The sequence below is a fragment of the Diaphorina citri genome, unplaced genomic scaffold, assembly GCF_000475195.1.
Source record: "Diaphorina citri unplaced genomic scaffold, Diaci psyllid genome assembly version 1.1 scaffold168, whole genome shotgun sequence".
NCBI classification, from domain to species: Eukaryota; Metazoa; Arthropoda; class Insecta; order Hemiptera; family Psyllidae; genus Diaphorina; species Diaphorina citri.
Window position 1 is genome coordinate 165,010 of NW_007377605.1, and position 23,804 is coordinate 188,813.

Consider the following 23,804-nt stretch of genomic DNA (forward strand, 5'->3'; position numbering starts at 1 on the left):
GGGGGGACAGGTGGTGGCGAATGGGGGGGGGGGGGCGAGGAGGCCTGAATACGGCCCTATTCCTATCCTCCCCTATCCTACTGTCTTCATGATGGATTTTCTACTGAATATTATAGAAATGAAAACACAGGTGATTGAATTTTGAATTTTGTTTTATTTCCTATTTACGTTTCACAATTCTGGCATTTTGAAATCCATCTTGAAATTTCTTGTTTCGACTTTGGAAGCACATTTTGAAGCTAGTCTTCATACAGTTGGGAATTTTGAGGATTTCTTTAGAATATTTATGCCTTCTTTAATTTTGAGGATTCCAGGAATTTTGAGGATATCTTCTAGAATTTTGTAGATTCATACCTTCTAGAATTTTAAAGATTCATCATGCCTTCTTGAATTTGGTGGATTTCTTCAAGAATTTTGGAGTTTCTTACCTTCTGAAATTTTGAGGATTTCTTCTAGAATTTTGGAGTTTCTTACCTTCTGAAATTTTGAGGACTTCTTCTAGAATTTTGGAGTTTCTTACCTTCTGAAATTTTGAGAATTTTGAGTAACGTGATTGTTTGAATTAATTTTATGAAAATTGGAAGCCAGTATAATAGGTACGCATCTTCAGAGCCGTATACAGGATTTTGCCGAAGGGAGGGGTTTGAGTTCAACCAAAATGTTCAGAAGAATTTTTGTACCTTGAATAGCTCGAACCCAAAACCTTCTTTATGGTGAACAACTAGCTAGATCAACTTACCTGGTTCGTATCAAAGCGATGATGACTGATAGGCACATGTTCAGACCCCTCCCTGTGTAGCTGAGGAATAAGGTTCATCCAGAAGGACAGCTTGTGAGCGCGGTAGTGGTTCTTCTGTTTGAGCTTCAGATCTGGAACAGGCGTGAACATAATTCTTAAGCTAGGAATCCAAAGACTTGCTTGGTTGGTAGCGCGTCTGCCTTGTAAGCTAGGCTCCGGGTTCGATTCCCTTCCCTAATTTTATCCTGAAGGGATAATGTCCATTCTCGGAATGGTTGACTTTCTCCTATCCTGTCTTTCTTCTCTCTTCAATTTCGGGACGATAAGACTACCTACCTAGTTACCTACCAGGTATTACAAGTCTACAAAATGGACATTTGATTGGCCTCGGTTCTTAAAAGAAACAATTTAGAAAGACACTATCATCACGTCACGTAAGCTTACGTGACGTGATAGTAGGGTGGCTGTCCTGAACGAGAATACCTACAATATTATGGGAAAACTTTGAACCTCACGTGACGTGATGGTAGTGTGTTACTATCTTTAGATTTCCTGGATATCAATTGTTGACCATGGGTGTCCAGGAAGTGTGCCTCTGAATATATAAATTTTTTTAAGGTGGGTATCTTTTCAGAAAATTTCCGTCCCGCCCGAGATGCGAACCAGCCACCTCCGGGTTGAGAGTTAGTGCTCTTAACGACTCGGCCACAGATCTTCCAAGGTTTGAGTTCAACCAAAATGTGTTACCTACCAGGTATTACAAGTCTACAAAATGGACATTTGATTGGCCTCGGTTCTTAAAAGAAACAATTAAGAAACACACTACTATCACGTCACGTAAGCTTACGTGACGTGATAGTAGGGTGGTTGTCCTGAACGAGTGTACGTACAATATTATGGGAGAACATTGAACTACATCTTTCTGACTCCCCATGACTTCACGTGACGTGATGGTAGTGTGTTTCTATCTTTAGATTTCCTGGATATCAATTGTTGACCATGGGTGTCCAGGAAGTGTGCCTATGAATATATATATTTTTTAAAGTGGGTATCTTTTCAGAAAATGTCCGTCCCCCCGGGATGCGAACCAGCCACCTCCGGGTTGAGAGTTAGTGCTCTTAACGACTCGGCCACAGATCTTCCAAGGTTTGAGTTCAACCAAAATGTGTTTGTGCTGCCTGCTTCGCTTCAACATATAAATAGCCGGAGTTTACGCCATTTAATTTAAGTAGTTTCACAGTTCATACCAAATATTCAAGTCTTCATTTGCTCCTGATCAGGTATGTCGTTTGTTTTTTTACTTTAATTATCCTTTAGGAAGGAAAGTGGTGTATTTGTTTTTTTGTTTTTTTTTTTTATATATATATACTTTCTTCAGCCAATACTCTTCTATGGTTTCAATCAAACCAAATTTTTGTGCCTGGAAAAATGTGCCTTTGATGAAACGGGCACGGAAAGCTAAGCTAACATTCTTCATCCTTCTTCTTCTTTTCCTTCTTCTTCTTCTTCTTCTTCTTCTTCTTCTTCTTCTTCTTCTTCTTTTCCTTCACCATTTCCCGCTTATGCGGGGTCGGTGTTACGAGTCAGCCTTTTCCAGTCCGCTCGGTTTTGAGTTTGTTCTCGGGTCAGTCCCTTTTCACGCAGATCCTCATTTATACAGTTTCTCCATTGCTTCTTTGGTCTTCCTCTCTTCCTTTTTCCCTCAACTCTGATTTGTCCCACTTTCTTACCGATGTAGTTTTCATCTCTTCTTTCAACATGACCAAACCATTGTAATCTCCTTTCTTGAATTTTCTTTGTTATCTCTGTCTCCATGTGTATGCGGGCCAGCGGGCCACATACACATGGAAGTAGGCCCGTATCCAGGATTTTCTTGAGGGGGGATTGTGGATGCTCCAGATTTTGGTAGTCCACCCCATAGTAAAAGAGCAAAAATCAAGCCAATGTGTATGCGGGCCAGCGGGCCACATACACATGGAAGCAGGCCCGTATCCAGGATTTTCTTGAGGGGGGATTGTGGATGCTCCAGATTTTGGTAGTCCACCCCATAGTAAAAGAGCAAAAATCAAGCCAAATGAGGCCCATTCAAAAAGCTTTGCGGGACACAAAAAAAGGTCTGGCGGGCCGGGCCGCTTTTTGGAAATCGCTGTCTTAAAGTTACATTTTTTTTTTTGTGAAGAGTTTTGATTGAGGGAATTCTAACAACGGAAGTCTTATCCCTAAATGGAACAGAGAAGGAGGGCAGGATAGGAGCCGTTCCGAGAACAAACTTCCCAGTCAGCACACACGATTGGATGTAAGGCTCGAATCAAGCTTACAAATTCACCTGTGTAAGTTGGATGACATCCAGTCTGCGGTACCTACCCTATTTTATACTGTCGGCTAAGACTAAAAGTCCCATTATTTGCCAATAGTTCTATTTTAATTTTATTTCTAAGATCTTGTTGAAGTCTATTTATGTTTTAATTTCTGTATTATTTATCTAGTCAAATTTAAACGAAGGAATCTACACCTAACTCCTTTTCGGCTCTCGCAGACTTTTCAGTATATTTGGATCGGTTTAAACAAAGTATTTTCTAATCTATTCTAATTCTTTCTGATTCAGTATTCACCTATCACAGTTTGAGTTTGAAGGTCAATACTTCACAACCCCCTCACCCCACATAACTAGGTGTACATAGCGTTTTAAATTATTCTATACCCATTTGTATAAATTATTTAAACTTTGAACTATTCTATCCCAATTGTACGCGCAGAGTTTAAACACGGTTTTGTGGCAGGGGCCACAAAATGAATTTAAACTCGGTTCAAATTAACTCTCGGATTAATAATCTATACCCATTTGTGTAAATTTTTTAAACTTTGAACTATTCTATTCCAATTGTACGCGCAGAGTTTAAACACGGTTTTGTGGCAGGGGCCACAAAATGAATTTAAACTCGGTTCAAATTAACTCTCGGATTAAGCCAATCAGATTGTTTAAACCGAGATTTTAATTTCTGGACCAAAGTCCTGAACATTAATTATCCCAATCTAGGGACTGAAGATCGATTTGTAAACACGAAAATCGATATTATAAAGAGTTACATGCCAATCAGATGGCTTAAACCGAGATTAATTAATTTCTAGACCAAAGTCCTGAACATTAATTATCCCAATCTAGGGACTGAAGATCGATTTGTAAACACGAAAATCGATATTATAAAGAGTTACATGGATTCATAAATCCCCTCCCCCCCTTGTTCCTCCGCTTGTATATGTAATATATTGTTTTGTACATAGGTTTATATATTTATTGAATCTTACGTTATGTAGATGATTTTGTTGACTAAAAATATTTTTTTTGTTGACTAAAATTAATTTTACGGACCTAGGAGAGGGTTCTTTTTCTACAACTTTTGTACGATTTTAATAATATTCTAACTCTTACGACTATTTTTAATCTTTTTTAAAACTCACTTGAAAAAACAAACTCTTTTTAATCACTCCTTTTAAGCTCTTTTCCTGTTTAAACTGCGAGAGTAAAGCGACTTTTCAGTCTCATCCTGCCAGCCTAGTTAGCTAAGTTGGTAGTGCCGCGGGTTCGATTCCCGCCCGGGGCGGATTTTATCCTGATGGGATAATGTTCGTTCTCGGAACGGCTGGCTTTCTCCTATCCTGTATCAATATGGCTGACTTGAGAAAAAAAAGCCGGTGACGTGTTTTGCTCTGCGCATGCGCTGACATCACGTGTGACTGGATATCTGAGGGCAAATATGCTTGTGGAAAATTTCCCACACATATAATTTCTGCAAAAGTGACATCTTCTGATAATATTGATAGTGTGCGAACATGGAAAGGAAAATCACCAGCTGAAAGCAGATGTTAATTAGGTTCGAAAATTGGATGCAAATCCAATGAGAATGCAACAGGTATGTGACAAGCAAACAGATGGCAAAAGGGAAAATAACAAAACGGACAAAAAAGTACTGAAAATAGAATGACATATGATAGGTAAATTAGGTAATACACCTACGTACATCTGCAGAAGAGAGAAAAATTGGGGGATAATACAGAAAAAATCTTCTTGATATGGAGACACATTATGCTATTTTTTTCCATTTTTAGCTAAATCCCCTTTTTTATTTTTTTATTTTATTCATAGAATAGAATAGAAAAAAATAGAGTAGAATAGAATAGAAAAGAATAGAATATACCTTGTTTATACTGCCAAATTCGTGTAAGCTCAACCCATCCCTTGGGCCAGTTGCCACCTAAGCCTCAGAGTGGGGTCTTTGTGTAAGGGACTTTTAGTCCTTTACTGCCAGGATCGGACTGAAAAGTCCCTTTACTCTCGCAGTCTAAACCTTTAAAACAAGCTAGGTATAACCTTGTTTAGAACTGCAACAATGGAGATCTTACATAGAACTTGAAAGTCCCTTTACTCCAGCAGTAGGCTACTACTATTATTGTCAAATTCTCAAATTATTTTGAGGATAAAATTCCATACCTCGGCTGGGAACCCATCCCTTGGGCCAGTTGCCCCAACACCTAAGCCTTAGAGTGAGCTTTTTGTGTAAGGGACTTTTAGTCCTTGACTGCCAGGATCGGACTGAAAAGTCCCTTTACTCTCGCAGTCTAAACCCTTAAAACAAGCTAGGTATAACGTATAACCTTGTTTAGACTGCAACAATGGAGATCTTACATGGGACTTGGAAGTCCCTTTACTCCAGCAGTAGGCTACTACCTACTACTACTATTATTGTGGTCAAATTCTCAAATTATTTTAAGGATAAAATTCCATACCTCGGCTGGGATTGAACACACACCCTCCTGTTTACCAGGCGAGCTGGCGAGCGTCTTTACCACTACACCACCAAGGCAGGTATTATTAAAAGACAAGCGCCCTTCCAAGCGAACTATTCTGGCGAAATCTCACCTGTGGATACACTCCGTATTTGGTCTGATAGTCGAACACGTTACCACTACACAACCGAGGCAGGTCTGGCAGGTATTACTAAAAGACAAGCGCCCTTCCAAGCGAACTATTCTGGCGAAATCTCACCTGTGGATACACTCCGTATTTGGTCTGATAGTCGAACACGTAGAGGTAGCACGAATTGCGACCCTTGGACTGCAAGTCCGCCAGGGTCCACAGCGGTGCGGTGTACATGGCGTCCGACAACGCGTCTAGTGTTTCATCGCGGATGTTGATCGGATGTTGCACCGGACGCTCCCAGTCCGTGTACTCGTTGATGAGCGTGGACAGGACCTCGCTCTGGTGGAACCTGGTGCAACAGAGGAATGTAACTTGAGCGAAACAGTGAAACTTCTTTTTAACTTAATAATAATAATAAGGTTTATTCAGTCATTAGAACTCCTGTTAAGCTAACAGCCAGTTAAGTTCCATTTAATTTGTATTGGCTTAACAGGGCTGTTAAGTTAACGGGCAGTTTGAGGCTGGAAAGAAAGTTGGTGAAATCCACCATGAAACTTATTTTGAACTTTGTAGGTACACAAAAAGCCCACTCCTAGGCACAAGGAATTTATCCATCGGCGATAGCACATTTAGGTCGAGTTTTACCACCGTGGATTGTCCTTATTTCATCTCAATCTCGAGTTGGTAAACCGAAAAGGCAAAGACGTTTTCGAAGGCAAAGACGTTTTTCTGACGTTAGGGTTAACAATTATGGGGCTGAGAAACATAGACATGATGAGAACACACAGGATAAACAAAGAGAGAAAAGGGGGGGAGGGAGAGAGCTTGAGAGAGGGAGGGAGGGAGAGAAAGAAAGAAAAAGGGAGGGAGAGACAGCGAGAGAAAGTGAGAGAGAGGAGAGGGAGACAGAGTGTGAGTGAGAGAAAAAATATTTAGATTGATAGAACTAGATAAGGGCATTCAGAAAATAAAAGAGGTTTAAGATGAGAGAGAGAGAGAGAGGAGAAAAGAGGGGAGAAAGAGATTTCTATGTCATTTAAATTGAAATAATGGATGTGGCAAAGAAAGAGATAGGAAGAGAGAGAGAGAGAGAGGAAGGGAGGGTCTTTAAGATAATTGAGTCTTTTGTTTATTGAAAATAAAAAGGGACAGAAAAAATACTGAAGCGTTGATCTCTTACTCCCCCCCTCTCTCTCTCTCTCTCCTATCATATCCCTTTCCTCTCTCTCCTATTCCCTCCCATCTAATCTCTCCTCCTCTTCTACTTCTTCTTTTTCTTCGCCTTCTCCCGTGTTCAGACGGACTAAGCTGATCTACTCCCTATTTAAAGTCCCCCAGCCAGACTAAAAGCTGGTCTACTCCCTGTTTAACCCTTTCACCCCTAAAGGGTCAATACGTCCCATGGACACATGATCTTTAAAATGCGATATATTATCCCAGATCTATAAAAAAAAATCCGTTCTCAGTGTTTTTCAAATGCTTCTTTTGTTATCTAAGGCGTCAGTAAAATTCACAGCTAACTTGTCTGGTTTTGTCTTCATATCGATTTTTGTTCAGTAGTCCTATGAGGACATAAAACTTTGTAGATGGCTTATATAAAGCCCAAATAATAATGCCTGATCAGAAAAATTGAAAGATTCTTCCTAAAATAACTCGGGGTGTAAGGGTTAAAGTCCCCCAGCCAGACTAAGCTGGTCTACTCCCTGTTTAATTTCACCCAGCCATACTGAATTGCAATTCCCTCTATCAAACCTCTTAAAAAAAAACTCCGCACCTGAAGGTATTGGACACGTATTTCTTGAGCACCTCGTAGCGCCGCGTATTCTCAATCCCATACTGGATGTCCTCATCCGAGAACGCAGTTGGTGAAATCCACCATGAAACTTATTTTGAACTTTGTAGGTACACAAAAAGCCCACTCCTAGGCACAAGGAATTTATCCATCGGCGATAGCACATTTAGGTCGAGTTTTACCACCGTGGATTGTCCTTATTTCATCTCAATCTCGAGTTGGTAAACCGAAAAGGCAAAGACGTTTTCGAAGGCAAAGACGTTTTTCTGACGTTAGGGTTAACAATTATGGGGCTGAGAAACATAGACATGATGAGAACACACAGGATAAACAAAGAGAGAAAAGGGGGGGAGGGAGAGAGCTTGAGAGAGGGAGGGAGGGAGAGAAAGAAAGAAAAAGGGAGGGAGAGACAGCGAGAGAAAGTGAGAGAGAGGAGAGGGAGACAGAGTGTGAGTGAGAGAAAAAATATTTAGATTGATAGAACTAGATAAGGGCATTCAGAAAATAAAAGAGGTTTAGGATGAGAGAGAGAGAGGAGAAAAGAAGGGAGAAAGAGATTCTATGTCATTTAAATTGAAATAATGGATGTGGCAAAGAAAGAGATAGGAAGAGAGAGAGGAAGGGAGGGTCTTTAAGATAATTGAGTCTTTTGTTTATTGAAAAAAAAGGGACAAAAAAAATACTGAAGCGTTGATCTCTTACCCCCCTCTCTCTCTCTCCTATCATATCCCTTTCTCTCTCTCCTTCCTTTCCTCTCTCTCCTGTTCCCTCCCATCTAATCTCTCCTCTTCTTCTACTTCTTCTTCTTCTTCGCCTTCTCCCGTGTTCAGACGGGGTCGGCGTTTTTTGTCAGCCTCTCAATCACCCCTAACTAGGGTGATTGCTTTAGGCTGACATTTGGTTTTGGCTACAAATTTTACGAGCGGATGCCCTTCGCACTCAACCTTTGCTATTTATTTAGCAAGGGAAATTCATTCTGGTATACTCTCTGTTTAAAGTCCCCCAGCCAGACTAAGCTGGTCTACTCCCTGTTTAAAGTCCCCCAGCCAAACTAAGCTGGTATACTCCCTGTTTAATTTCACCCAGCCAGACTGAATTACAATTCCCTCTATCAAACCTCTTAAAAAAAAACTCCGTACCTGAAGGTATTGGACACGTATTTCTTGAGCACCTCGTAGCGCCGCGTATTCTCAATCCCATACTGGATGTCCTCATCCGAGAACGCAAAGAAGGCCTCCGACTTAACCACCCCGGCTAGGATATCAAACCGGCCCAGTTTGGCTATGAGGGCCGCTATGGCCGCACTGTGGCCGAGTAGGGAGGTGTAGTAGCCGTCAGATAGGAAGGAGGCGAGAAAAGAGGCCGAGGCCGAGAGCTTGCCCGGGATGTACTCGACTCGGCCTGCGTCTGTGGAAACGGAAGAGAAGAATAGAATAAGAATTATAAATTAATTTCATTCATTTTAATCATGTTAAGCATTCATTGCTTGTCACAAATTAATTGACTACATGAACCACAAATCTGTAGATCGGAAGTCCGTACTCCCAGAAAAGACTAGAAGAAGAGGACTGACTGTTCGCTTGTCGTAACATTTTATCCCCTCCCGCCATCCCCAGTACAACATTTAGAGCTCGTTTCTGAAGGAAATGTTACAACTTGGCACTTCACATTTACATGAACCACAAATCTGTAGATTGGAAGTCCGTACTCACAGAAAAGACTAGAAGAAGAGGACTGACTGTTCGCTTATCGTAACATTTTATCCCCTCCCGCCATCCCCAGTACAACATTTAGAGCTCGTTTCTGAAGGAAATGTTACAACTTGGCACTTCACATTTCGCAATAATTTGATATCAAGGCCGTATCCAGCATTTTGTCGAGGGGGGAGGGCGAGAGTCCAAACACTGATATACCGGGGCGGGGGATTGATGCTCCAAATTTTCAGAGCCTGGTATATGGGGGAAATTGAGCTCGGTTCAGGTAACTTACCATCCTGGATCTCCGGATCTATCACCACTCCGTCAATGCTGGGTCCAAACCCCGTCGTGTAGTCCGGCACCTCCAGACGCACCCTCATGAGCGCCTCAAGCGGCAGATTCCGCAAACATTGCAGCAGCGGTTCGGCCGCCTCTAGGCTTGAACAGTTTAGCTGGGCGGCCTCGGTTCAGGTAACTTACCATCCTGGATCTCCGGATCAATCACCACTCCGTCAATGCTGGGTCCAAACCCTGTCGTGTAGTCCGGCACCTCCAGACGTACCCTCATGAGCGCCTCAAGCGGCAGATTCCGCAAACATTGCAGCAGCGGTTCGGCCGCCTCTAGGCTTGAACAGTTTAGCTGGGCGGCTACTTGGTCGGCGTACTGGGCCGGGTCTCGAACCAAGGCCCACGAGCTGAGCGCCGAGCCTGACATGAGGATGGCGCGTTGGAACAGACCTGGGGGAGGGAGGGAGAAAGAATTTAGTAGCCAGCGGCGATAGCATGTTCAATGCATTAGGTCCCACTGGATCCCACCCTGAAGAAATGCACTGTATAATAATAATAAAAATAAGTGCTTATTTAATATTTATACTGCTCGCATAGGACTGAAAAGTCCCTTTACTCCAGCAGTAGGCTACTACTATTATTGTGGTCAAATTCTCAAATTATATTGAGGATAAAATGATCCCACCCTGAAGAAATGCACTGTAGTACCGGGGTGGCCATTTGAGACGAATTTTCTGTGTCAAAATAAATCAATAAACAAAAGGTCCCAATGTGGATCACTGAAGTTAAGCAACGTTAGGCCAGTCATTCAGTATCAGGTAGACCTGACAGTTACGCCTGCACAGGTCTGCCTGTCAGGTCTACCTGATAGTGTGTGTACTCATCAGGTATCCCTGAGAGTTAGAATAGAATAGAATATACCTTGTTTATCCTGCCAGAATGAGACTGAAAAGTCCCTTTACTCCCGCAGTCTAAACAAAGGTCTAAACAAGGTCTTAGAGTTCGTCTGAAAGACTTATTATTGTTGCGATACACTATCATTTATTATTCAATTACCTATTTATAAATAGAATGAAGTTATGTAATAAGAATTCATTATTCATTATTGTCTGAATTCATTATTGTCATTCATTATTGAAACTAAAGCTTTATACGCTGGATTTTGAATGCTTGGATCCAGGCTTGATTTTAATGCTAGATCCAGGTAAATGCGCGCGCATACGCTGGATTTTTTTTTGTTTTACTAGATTTCACATTTAATGCAAATAAATAAATAATAAATAACAAAAGAAAATAAAATAATATTGGATTAATAAACAATTATTAACCAATGAGGATTGATATCTCTACTTATGTATTTTAATGGACTAGAAACAAAACGAGGAATTGAATAATCCCGTTTAAGAAAAAATAATAAGAATACATAAAACACGAAACAAGAAAGACGTGCAAAAAATGTAAAAATAGGTTTAATCGTTTTAAAAAGCGAACCATATACTTTTTATATTTCTTACTTTATACTTTATGTTGTGGAAAATGACCGAATGATCGATTCCTTTGCATTAGTAAACAATTTTACGTTACACGTATTTCCCTTTCGCGATTTTCATGTGGTAATGTTAGGAAATAAGGAAATGGAACATTACCAAGCAATGTTTCATTTCCCTATTTCCCACCAAATAACACCATGAAAATTGCGAAAGGCAAATTCAACTTTTGTATTATTATCCGTTATTTTCTGAAGTTTGAAGTTGCGTGAACATATTATATCCAGTATGAACTTTTTCAAGTCGCGTATGAATATCAAACTCCATACCCGGTGATGTAGGTACTTTTTATATTTCTTACTTTATACTTTATGTTGTGGAAAATGACCGAATGATCGATTCCTTTGCATTAGTAAACAATTTTACGTTACACGTATTTCCCTTTCGCGATTTTCATGTGGTAATGTTAGGAAATAAGGAAATGGAACATTACCAAGCAATGTTTCAGTTCCCTATTTCCCACCAAATAACACCATGAAAATTGCGAAAGGCAAATACAACTTTTGTATTATTATCCGTTATATTCACTGTCCATTAAAATAATAAATAAAAACTCGTGAAAAAATAATTAAGCTACAAGAAAAGAAATAAATAATAAATTAGTACACAGTTCACTGTCCATTAAAATAATAAATAAAAACTCGTGAAAAAATAATTAAGCTACAAGAAAAGAAATAAATAATAAATTAGTACACAGAATTTCAAATCATAAAACTTGAACTTTGCCTAGGATATTTTACAAATAAACTTTGCCTAGGATATTTTACAAACATTTCTTTTTTTTTCTTTTCATCTAAGTATATGTTACATTTTTCAATTTTTCTCAATCAAATATTACAAAATTTTACAGAAACAATATAATTCGCTATTTACAAAATTATTTTGTATATTTTACATACAGGGGGATAATTTACCTACTTAATTTTCTAGGGGGGGAGGGGGGTTATTCAGATAAATTAAAGGAATCAGACTTTATATAAAAACAAGATTATATTACAGGAAATTGCCTTTTACATAATAAATATGTACTCAAGCATTTTTACTAATAGTTATTATAAACTATTTTTTTTTCATCAATTAATTATTATTTTTTTTTCATTTTTTTTATTTTTATTATTCCTAAAAAATTTTGGTTTCCAAGTATTGTCATCCAGAATCAATTAGATCATAAATGCAATATCAACAACATCAACAAAGTGATGAAATTTTTGTTAGTCAAAATTCAAAAGATGACAATTGGTTCGGTGTTATATTCTGATAAAGCGTGCCGGGAGGCGCGCGAACGCTGCCCAGCCTATATTAACATGAAATAAAGTTTGAAGGTTTTTTTCTTTTTTTTTTCGGTAAGCTAAAACAAAACTACATACATAGGTATGACAGAAAAAAATGCGATTAATTTCTGGGAACTACATTTCAAAACGCTGAATGAATACGGAGGGAGAAGAAAAAGAAAAAGAAAGAAAGAAAAAAAGTAGAAATCAAGTGAAAAATAAATAACCATAAAAAAACCGGACAGAAATTATTCGCGGGGGAAATAACATTAGGGGAAAAAGAAAATGTACAGTCAACACAACAAAAACCAAAAAAACATGAAGAGAACATTAAATTTACATACCACGAAAAATAATAAATAGAAATTAAATTTGAGTAAATTTTAATATACGGGCGCGCGCGAAATTATACACAGATTCCCTGAGTGAGAGAGAGAAAGAATAGTTGAAAAGAAAATAATAGGAGAAAGAAAAAAACATGAAGAGAACATTAAATTTATATACCACGAAAAATAATAAATAGAAATTAAATTTGAGTAAATTTAATATACGGGCGCGCGCGAAATTATACACAGATTCCCTGAGTGAGAGAGAGAAAGAATAGTTGAAAAGAAAATAATAGGAGAAAGAAAGAGAGGGAGAGAGAGAGAGAGATTATAAGCCCAGCAAAATAATAAGTCAGGAACAAAAAGCTGACCAAGTTTCCTACTTGAGAGTTACATCTTTTAGGAGTGAGTGTAAAAGAGCTACATCTTTCAGGATCTGACTCACTGAGTAGTTCTTTTTATATTTCTTACTTTATACTTTATGTTGTGGAAAATGACCGAATGATCGATTCCTTTGCATTAGTAAACAATTTTACGTTATTATAAGCCTAGCAAAATAATAATAAAGTCAGGAACAAAAAACTGACCAAGTTTCCTACTTGAGAGTTACATCTTTTAGGAGTGAGTGTAAAAGAGCTACATCTTTCAGGATCTGACTCACTGAGTAGTTCACTGAAAAGAGTCGTTCTTTTTATTATAACTCATTCACTCTTTACACATCTCCAACAACTTCATTCAATCATTCAAACATAAGGTGGTGGTTATACACAAAGCTAAGGACATTGTAGGTACAAATTGGGAAGCCAGAGGTAAAATGACCTAGTAGTCAAATAACCCGACATTGGCAAACAACAACATACACAAGGCCTAGGCTGGGCTAGGCTTGAAAAGAAAAAAAGATAAATAAACGAAAGAAATCCATTTCTTCGTACTGTTTCCCCATTTTTCAAGCCTAGCCTAACCTAGCCCCGTCCGTGTAACCACCACATCAAAACACGGCTACGCGAACACCAGTCGTCAAAGTCAAAAACACAATTTACGTCGCTTCCTCTTCGGACGAAGACGAGCCCTTGTCGCGCCCATTGGTCGCCGGGGTCGCCCCGCCGTACGTGTGTATTCGCATCTCTTCAATCGCTTTGCACCACTCTAGCGAGTAGCCTTCCGGGTCCTCGAGATAGTACGTCCGATGGGGGGTGTGCACGAAGAAGATTTTGAAGTTCTTGGGCTCCACCCGCATCTCAGGGGAGAAGGGGATTTCGCCCTTGAGCACCATAGCGGCGGGGTCAACGTAGTACAGGTGTGGGCCGGTGGTTAGCAGCAGGGTGCGGCGGCGCGAGAATAGACCCTGCGGGGGAGAGAGGGGGGTTAGTTGATGGAAATTGGGGGAGAGAAATCGGTAGAATGTAGAATCCTAAAGGTTTACAGTAAAAAAGAAGAAGAAGAAGAAGAAGAAGAAGAAGAAGAAGAAGAAGAAAAAAAGATCCGGAGAAATAAATTATTAGAAATAACATAAACTAACCGGAAAACAGTCTGAAATCTTACCGGGAGTGTAAGCTATAAGTTGACAAAGTTTCATCACAATCGGATGAGCGGTATGGCCAGGCATAAAAGTCGAACAAACAGACATTTATTTTTTGTATATTAGATACATTCGTGTAAAAGACAAGTATAGTTATTCCCCCCAATACATTTCTATTGAACACAAAATGACAGCGCCGCAGGCGAAATTTTTTTCGAGAAAATTTAAGTAGCTCCTTCAAGGTTGCATACTTTTTTTTAATGACCAAAGTCTTTTTCTCGTTTTATAGGCATTGAAATATTCCCAAAACTTTTTCATGAAGAGACAAAATTTCAGCGCCGCAGGCGAAATTTTTGAGAGATTATATGTTGCCTCTTCATGGTTGCATACTTTTTTACTTTCTATTATTTACTTGAAATCTTTCTTTGTCTTTTTTTAGGCTTTGAAAAATTCCCTGACTTTTTTCGATTTTTGGCACTTTTTCGTGAAATTCCCTGACTTTTCCCTGACTTTTCCAGTCCCCATGAAATTCCCTGACTTTTCCCGGTTTTCCCGGTTTTCCAGTCTGGTAGACACCCTGCATTTTACATATTATAGTGGTCAAATTTCCAAAAAACGTTGAGGATAAAATTTCACGCCCAGGCCGGAATTGAACCCACGCTCTCCTGATTACCAAGCGAGCGAGCGTCTTGACCACTACACTAAAATACACTTATTAAACTGTAGGTGTCTGTTTTATAACATGCTAATAACTTTGTATTGTGTAGCATGCAACTCCCTTATCAGATGTGCGAGATATGCCCCTACTTACGTAAAAAGAAGATCAACCTACGTACATAGAAAAAAATATCTGACTTTTCAAGGTTTCCCTTATACGTGTAAAGATAAGCCCTGCTTTTCTTAAATCTAATTCTCCTGTGTAATGTACAATGTAGGTCGGTGTTTACTGAATCTAAATAGTAATTAAGTACAATATCGCAGTGCTAGTGGAAAAGTGTTACAAATCAAAAAAAACATTATTATTAATTTATTATTATTATTTTTCCGGTGAGAGAAACAATCAATAAAATTTATTGACGCACTGCCCAAAGTTTGGGTTGTCAAAACGACACAGCATACTACTCGGACAAAATTGTTACATTAAAATGAGATTGAAATGGTAAAAAAAGGACATTTAATTGGTATAGGAGGTGAAAACTGACGCAAAACTAGTGGTGAAAAATCGAAGTTATTTTGATAGATTTCAACACTGAGTAGTTCACTGAAAAGAGTCGTTCTTTTTATTATAACTCATTCACTCTTTACACATCTCCAACAACTTCATTCAATCATTCAAACATAAGGTGGTGGTTATACACAAAGCTAAGGACATTGTAGGTACAAATCGGGAAGCCAGAGGTAAAATGACCTAGTAATCAAATAATTGGCAAACAACAACATACACAAGGCCTAGGCTGGGCTAGGCTTGAAAAGAAAAAAGATAAATAAACGAAAGAAATCTATTTTTCCGTACTGTTTCCCCATTTTTCAAGCCTAACCTAACCTAGCCCCGTCCGTGTAACCACCACATCAAAACACGGCTACGCGAACACCAGTCGTCAAAGTCAAAAACACAATTTACGTCGCAAATGAAGCGTTTTACGGACACACAAAACTTTCAATACATATTATCCATTTCATTTTTGAGTTGTGACACTTTTCGCCCAACAGTGCGATATCAATGGACACACGTCATGTTTGATTAACCTTTTGAATAACCCGAATTAAACTTACTACCTTGGGAGATTATCAGACGGAAACGGGATTCTATGTATGGAAGAACTTTGAGCTAGCATGGTCCTACTGGCTGACGTCACAGTGGATCAGACCATAGCAAGAGGAATTACCTAATACAACTTTGTACCTTAGTGTTCCATAATATGTGGTTTGTTTATTCCTAGAAAGAGGCCCAATTCTAATCATGGGAAAAAAAGATGCTACACCCCAATCTGAGCATGTGGAAAAATGACTTTTTTCTAGCCTTTTTTTTTAACAATAATTTTAAACTCACTTTGCGGCCCCCGGCCTAAGCCATATATATATATAAAAAAAAACTTCAAAATTTCCCCTGCGTTTCAACCTCAAATAAGAGTCACAACACTCACCTTGTAAACACTCCGCAGATCCTCACAGTCGTGCGTCCCGGGCAGGTACGGATAGATCGTAGGCGGCGTGCGCTTATGCAGCGTATCGAAGTCAATGCCCTTGTAGAACGGATGCGATCGTATCGAGTCGTAGCGCGGCGATGCGGCGAGGTCTTGCGCTCCGAGGCGCTGGCTGGGGTCTAGTACGAGGAGCTTTTCTACGAGGTCTCGTGCGAGCGGGGAGAACCCGTTGGGGAACTCGTACTCGAGCTTGAGGATCTTCTGGAAGATGATGTACTCGCTCCTATTAAGAAGAAAACGAGAGAAATAAATTATTAGAAATAACATAAACTAACCGGAAAATAGTCTGAAATCTTCCCGGGAGTGTAAGCAATAAGTTGTCAAAGTTTCATCACAATCGGATGAGCGGTATGGCCAGGCATAAAAGTCGAACAAACAGACATTTATTTTTTGTATATTAGATACATTCCTGAGGTTGACATCATGAGATGCTGAACTATATTGACTCTTTTCCATCAATAAAGTTGTTTATTTGGTCAAGTGAAGACCTATTTTCTTCTCATTTCTGGCAGGTATAATTAATTATTTGCTGTTAGCAGGTTTTTTTTTGCAACTTTGAACTTCAGTGAAATCAAGTAAAGGAACGTGAATGATATATATACATCGTCACTGGCAACGAGTTTAATTTCATCTTTGATCACTCGACTCGTTTCTCTTCGTTTCCAGATGGTCACCCATTCCCAATAGTTTACCTGGATCGGAACGGGGGAAGGCCGCTGATCATCTGGTACACGATACATCCGAGGGCCCACAGGTCCGAGGCGGGAGAGGCAGTCTTGTCCGAGAGAAGTTCAGGGGACACATATTGGGCGGTGCCCACGAAACTGTTTCGTCGCCTCTCGCGAGGCGCCTGCATGGGATTACTGGAGGGGGGCGGGGAGGAGTTGTCATCGTCTGCAATAAGAGGGGAGGGGAAGGGGGAGGTTAGAATTGATCAACTTTCATGGCGAAAAAAGTTGCTATAAAAATATACATGATGTGGTAAATATCCTTGGAAAAAAAAGCATATGATGTGCTCTACAAGCTAGTGCAAAATCTTCAGAATAGAATATACCTTGTTTATCCTGCTCGAATGAGACTGAAAAGTCCCTATACAACCGCAGTCTGTCTCATATATTTTGACATATTATGGGGAACACATATTACAAAAATAGAGAAGGTTAGAACTGATCAAATTTTATGGCGAAAAAGTAGCCCGAAAGTTCGTAAAGTTATGGAAGTTTTACAAGACCTATGGAAGTACCGTACTGTATTTTTTAAGGTCTTTCTTATTTCGCAGTCTGTCTCATAAATTTTGACATATTATGGGAAACACATATTACAAATAGAGAAGGTTAGAACTGATCAAATTTTATGGCGAAAAAAGTAGCCCGAAAGTTCGTAAAGTTATGGAAGTTTTACAAGACCTATGGAAGTACCGTACTGTATTTTTTAAGGTCTTTCTTATTGTGTGTTAAAAGTTGGGGGTTCCCATTGAAGAAAATTGACTTTCTAGCCCCTACGCCCCTGAAAATTCAAAGTGTACCCTAAATAAACAGTTTCACAAAGTTTCAATTTCGTACCTAGAGCCAATCGAAAGATATTCAGGCTTTGCCGCTTACTGACTGTTTCTTTCTTTCTAAGTAGTTTTTCTCAATTGAGCCTCAATTTTTTGTAGCCAAAACCAAATATCAGCCCAAAGCGTTTACCCTAGGGCTGATTGAGAGGCTGACGGAAAACGCCCAACCCCGGCTGAACACGGGAAAAGGCAAGGGGGAAGAAGATGAGCTCAATTCCACTCCTGTCTACTTGAATTCCCATCACTTACCGGAATAAAACCTCGTGCATTCCACATCGAAGCTGCCCACTTTGTTGATGTACGGCAGGAGCTCGCCATTCTTCGCATAGGTGGTTCCCATTGAAGAAAATTGACTTTCTAGCCTCTACATGGTGTCCGCCCCTAAAAATTCAAAGTGTACCCTAAATAAACAGTTTCACAAAGTTTCAATTTCGTACCTAGAGCCAATCGAAAGATATTCAGGCTTTGCCGCACCCTGTATAAACTAATCTCTAGACTTAATATGCACCAGAAGTCTCCCTTACCGGTATCATTGGCAGTGTTGTTTGTCTGAGAGGAGGGCGGGGAGGGAGGTCCCTGGTTGAGGATCTTGGAGGATCCAAAGTCACCTATGAGGATGTGCATGTTTTCGTCCAGAAGGATGTTCTCTGGCTTCAGATCCCTATGGATAATGTTCAGTCGGTGTAAATGCTCCAGCGCCACTAGGATTTCGCCTGTGAAATAAACAAAAGTGGGCCGAGTTAGTTTCGAACTGGGGGGATAAACTATTTCGTCTGAAAAGTATGCTGTTTCATTTTGGCAACCCAAACTTTGGGCAGTCCGTCAATAAATTTTACTGATTGTTTCTTTCTTTCTAGGTAGCTTTTCTCAATTGAGCCTCAATTTTTTGTAGCCAAAACCAAATATCAGCCCAAAGCGTTTATCCTAGGGCTGATTGAGAGACTGACGGAAAACGCCCAACCCCGTCTGAACACGGGAAAAGGCAAGGGGGAAGAAGATGAGCTAAATTCCACTCCTGTCTACTTGAATTCCCCCACTTACCGGAATAAAACCTCGTGCATTCCACATCGAAGCTGCCCACTTTGTTGATGTACGGCAGGAGCTCGCCATTCTTCGCATAGGTGAGCACAAAATACAGCCGTTCCAAATCTTGAAATGTGGAGGAGAGTTTGAGGAAGAAGTTGGATCCGGGGCGGGCCGCATAAAATGAGGAGTGGGTGAGCAGGTTGAGAACGTCCTTCTCGCGTTTGACGTGCACGGTTTTTCGCTCGCGAATGATGTGGTGTTTCTCGCAGACTTTGACTGGAGGGGGAGAAAATGAGGTGGGAATTAGTTGGGAGCTCATAAGGGAAAAGTGGTAAAATGAAAACTGAAAGGGTACATTTCATTTTTTTTTTTTATTGTTATTATTATTATTGAGAGTTATTTACAGAGGGAAACTTTAACAATCAGAGTTCTTAGCTCTTCATTTCTTTTATACCACTAATTAACCAGCCTCAGTGGTGTAGTGGTTAGCGCGGTGGACTTCGGATCTGGAGGTTGGTGGTTCGAGTCCAAGTCAAGTCATAAAATTTAGCGGAGTGCATTAAGCAGGGAACGACAGTTGTTGTGACAAGCATTTAGGTATGCTCAACACAATTAAATTTCTTTTTTTTTATACTTTTTTTTATTTCTTTCTTTTTTTTTTATACCCCTAATTTTATTACGATCAATTTGAGAATGTTAACCTAAGAAATTCGGTCGAGTCAAAACCAGAGCATTATTTATTTAAGTTTCTCTTTTCTAGACCTAAAAGTCCTAAACCCCAATTCTTCGATTTTCTCCAAATAGGTAACCTCGAGATCAGGTATGTCCCGAAATTCTTTTTGGAAAACGTGGATAAAATTATTGTTAACAATACTTACTTGCATATTCTTTGCCTGTGTGAATGTCTTTGGCCAAGTATACCTGGAATCAAGAGAAACCCAAAGGACACGGAAAAAAGACTTTTGCCGCACCCTGTATAAACAAATCTCTTTACTTAATATGCACCAGAAGTCTCCCTTACCAGTATCATTGGCAGTGTTGTTTGTCTGAGAGGAGGGCGGGGAGGGAGGTCCCTGGTTGAGGATCTTGGAGGATCCAAAGTCACCTATGAGGATGTGCATGTTTTCGTCCAGAAGGATGTTCTCTGGCTTCAGATCCCTATGGATAATGTTCAGTCGGTGTAAATGCTCCAGCGCCACTAGGATTTCGCCTGTGAAATAAACAAAAGTGGGCCGAGTTAGTTTCGAACTGGGGGGATAAACTATTTCGTCTGAAAAGTATGCTGTTTCATTTTGGCAACCCAAACTTTGGGCAGTCCGTCAATAAATTTTACTGATTGTTTCTTTCTTTCTAAACACAAACCACACAGAAAAACACTCAAACACGAGAAGCGATGCAACACTCAAACTAAGAATGAGATCTTTTTTTTTCCCAATTTTCGGAGGATGGTAGGAGGAGGAGGAGGAGGATTTGATAAAATTTTCACATAGTACAATCTATGTATTTTGAAATAAAACAAAGGTCAAAATTTGGCCGCAGCATAACACCAAGAAATTTCAATGTAGCGCCCAAATTTTCCAAGGCGTGGAACACGTGATTATCTAGCGAAGATTTTCATGTGAGCCGGACCATATGAAGAATAGAAGGTATAAATGTTAAAATAAAATAAATTGAATAGAAATTGAAATTGACTGACGGCCTTTTACTTTAGGCCAGCCACTCCATAGAGCTAACAAGTACGCCTGATCAGGTCCGATAGTGTGTGTGCTCACCAGTTATCGGGTAGACCTGATAGGCGGACCTTTTCAGCCGTACCTTTCAGGTCTACCTGATAGTGTGTGGCTGGGTTTAGATTCTAATTAATATTACCTACGTGAGAACTAAAGAGGCTCTTTAACTCAGCAGTAAGCAGGCTACTACTATTATACTATAGAGGTCAAATTTCCAAAAAACGTTGAGGATAAAATTTCACGCCCAGGCCGGAATTGAACCCACGCTCTCCTGATTACCAAGCGAGCGTCTTGACCACTACACTAAAATACACTTATTAAACTGTAGGTGTCTGTTTTATAACATGCTAATAACTTTGTATTGTAGCATGCAACTCCCTTATCAGATGTGCGAGATATGCCCCTACTTACGTAAAAAGAAGATCAACCTACGTACATAGAAAAAATTATCTGACTTTTCAAGGTTTCCCTTATACGTGTACGTGTAAAGATAAGCCCTGCTTTTCTTAAATCTAATTCTCCTGTGTAACGTACAATGTAGGTCGGTGTTTACTGAATCTAAGTAGTAATTAAGTACAATATCGCAGTGCTAGTGGAAAAGTGTTACAAATCAAAAAACATTATTATTAATTTATTATTATCATTTTTCCGGTGAGAGAAACAATCAATAAAATTTATTTACGGACTGCCCAAAGTTTGGGTTGCCAAAACGACACAGCATACTACTCGGACAAAATTGTTACATTAAAATGAGATTGAAATGGTACTCAAGCCGCAAACACAAACCACACAGAAAAACACTCAAACACGAGAAGCGATGCAACACTCAAACTAAGAATGAGATCTTTTTTTTTTTTCTCCTAATTTTCGGAGGATGGTAGGAGGAGGAGGATTTGATAAAATTTTCACATAATACAATCTATGTATTTTGAAATAAAACAAAGGTCAAAATTTGGCCGCAGCATAACACCAAGAAATTTCAATGTAGCGCCCAATTTTTCCAAGGCGTGGAACACGTGATTATCTAGCGAAGATTTTCATGTGAGCCGGACCATACGAAGAATAGAAGGTTAAACGGTATAAATTTTAATATAGGAGGTGAAAACTGACGCAAAACTAGTGGTGAAAAATCGAAGTTATTTTGATAGATTTCAACAGTCGATTAACAAGTAGGTATTTGAAATGTAGCGTTTTACGGAACACAAAATTTTCAATACATATTATCATTTCATTTTTCGAGTTGTGACACTTTTCGCCCAACAGTGCGATATCAATGGACACACGTCATGTTTGATTAACCTTTTGAATAACCCGAATAAAACTTACTACCTTGTGAGATTATCAGACGGGAACGGGATTCTATGTATGGAAGAACTTTGAGCTAGCATGGTCCTACTGGCTGACGTCACAGTGTATCAGACCATAGCAAGAGGAATTACCTAATACAACTTTGTACCTTAGTGTTCCATAATATGTGGTTTGTTTATTAAGAAAGAGGCCCAATTCTAATTATCGGAAAAAAGATGCTACACCCCAATCTGAGCATGTGGAAAAATGCTGATATAACTACTCTTTTCTAGCCTTTTTTTCAACAATAAAAATGTTAAAAAAATCATTTGATTTGCAAAATGGTTCCAAAGAAAACATAACGAAAAGTAGCCAAAGAGAAAAGCCATTAACAAAAACAAATTTCAGATTTTTCTAATGCAAAGACAAATTTTAGATTTTTCTAATGCAAAGAGGTTTCGTATACAATGACATAATGCACGGAGGTTTTTCTATAAAATATAATTATTAAATGAGGTTTTTAAAACTACAATACAACACCTCCAAAAGTCACTTTATGTGAGGAAATTGAACTAAATAAGAAAAGTAGCAGCGTAACACAGTTTATAATGGTTAAAGTGGAGGAATGAAAACATTTTGGTTTTTGGTGGAGAAGAACATAATAGACACACAAAGTTTTTCCAGTGGAGGTTTGTAGTGCTAAAAGTATGCTTTAATTTTAACGAACACAATCCATTAATTTTAATAGTAAATTTAATTTTAACAGATTATTGGAGGAAAATTGAAGCAGTAAAGAAGAAGAAGAAGAAGAAGAAGAAGAAGAAGAAGAAGAAGAAGAAGAAGAAAAAAAGATCCGGTTGTTTGGAAACGCTTCTTCAGAACACTCGGAAAAAAAGAGAGAAAAAGTCTAGTTAACTTGTATTGGAAGGTATTGTCTCACCTTTCGCTTGTCCACATTGCCCTGCTTCAGGATGAGGTTATTATTGACCAGGCTGGTAAACCGATTGTTCGCCATCTGCTCCTTCAACATCGTAACCTTCTCATCTTCAGTCAGATCGGCAATGTTGTTTCTCCGCCTGGGCTTAGGATTAGGAGGGGCTATACTAGGCGTAGGTGCAGGGGGTGGGGCTTGGCGATGGGCGGGGCCTGTTTGGAGGTCTAGGCCCAATAGGCGGGTCAGCTGACGATCGTTGAGGCCGGGCTCCAGATGATCGGGCACCTGATTGGAGGAGAGAGGGGGGAATTAATTATTGGACTTGTTTTGTTATCTTTTATTGGTTTAAACTTTCTATACTATGTATCATGTATTTGAAAGAACAAAAAAAAAATTGAATTGAATAGAAATTGAAATTGACTGACGGCCTTTTACTTTAGGCCAGCCACTCCATAGACCTAACAAGTACGCCTGATCAGGTCCGATAGTGTGTGTGCTCATCAGTTATCGGGAAGACCTGATAGGCGGACCTTTTCAGCCGTACCTTTCAGGTCTACCTGATGGTGTGTGGCTGGGTTTAGATTCTAATTAATATTACCTACGTGAGAACTAAAGAGGCCCTTTACCTCAGCAGTAAGTAGGCTACTACTATTATATTATAGTGGTCCCGGTGCCAGCATCGTAGGTAAACATTGGATTTTAGGATTATTGGGAAAATCCTACAAATGCTGCAGTGAGCACCAAAGTTGTGACGTAATAACACAAAGAAACGGCATTTACATTTTCAGGGTGTCTACCAAAATGGAAAAATAAAATTCCCTGACTTTTCCCGGTTTTCCAGTCCAATTTTTCAAAATTTCCAGTCTACTTTTCCAAGATTTTTCACCCTATTCCCACTGCGCCGCAGCCGTTTTTTTTTTTCCAAGCAATGTTCTCAAGCCTGTTAAATTTCTTTAATCTTTTTCATC

General features: G+C 39.4%; 2 protein-coding genes across 4 annotated transcripts in view; both read right to left on the bottom strand.

The window, feature by feature from the left end:
* Positions 1-5,113: 5,113 nt before the first annotated feature.
* Positions 5,114-9,945, bottom strand: LOC103505366 (neuroligin-1-like). The gene is made up of 4 exons (XM_026820693.1): positions 9,627-9,945; positions 8,589-8,856; positions 5,784-6,006; positions 5,114-5,119 (listed from the first exon to the last, which is right to left on the bottom strand). Exons 1-4 carry the CDS (start codon positions 9,859-9,861, stop codon positions 5,114-5,116), a joined length of 732 nt encoding a protein of 243 aa, XP_026676494.1. The 5' UTR covers positions 9,862-9,945.
* A 6,233-nt stretch (positions 9,946-16,178) lies between these two features.
* LOC103505367 (3-phosphoinositide-dependent protein kinase 1) overlaps positions 16,179-23,804 on the bottom strand; it is a 78,255-nt gene continuing 70,629 nt past the window's right edge. For 2 of the 3 annotated variants that reach the window (XM_026820698.1, XM_026820697.1), the window contains exons 3-7: positions 19,764-19,806; positions 18,901-19,161; positions 18,384-18,572; positions 16,994-17,195; positions 16,181-16,524 (exon numbers count right to left, since the gene is read on the bottom strand). In XM_026820698.1, coding sequence (XP_026676499.1) covers positions 16,218-16,524; positions 16,994-17,195; positions 18,384-18,572; positions 18,901-19,161; positions 19,764-19,806 — 1,002 coding nt within the window. In that variant the 3' untranslated portion in view covers positions 16,181-16,217. Of the gene's footprint in view, positions 16,525-16,993; positions 17,196-18,383; positions 18,573-18,900; positions 19,162-19,763; positions 19,807-23,804 lie in introns of all 3 variants that reach the window. The other variant, XM_026820696.1, reaches the window with a different exon arrangement.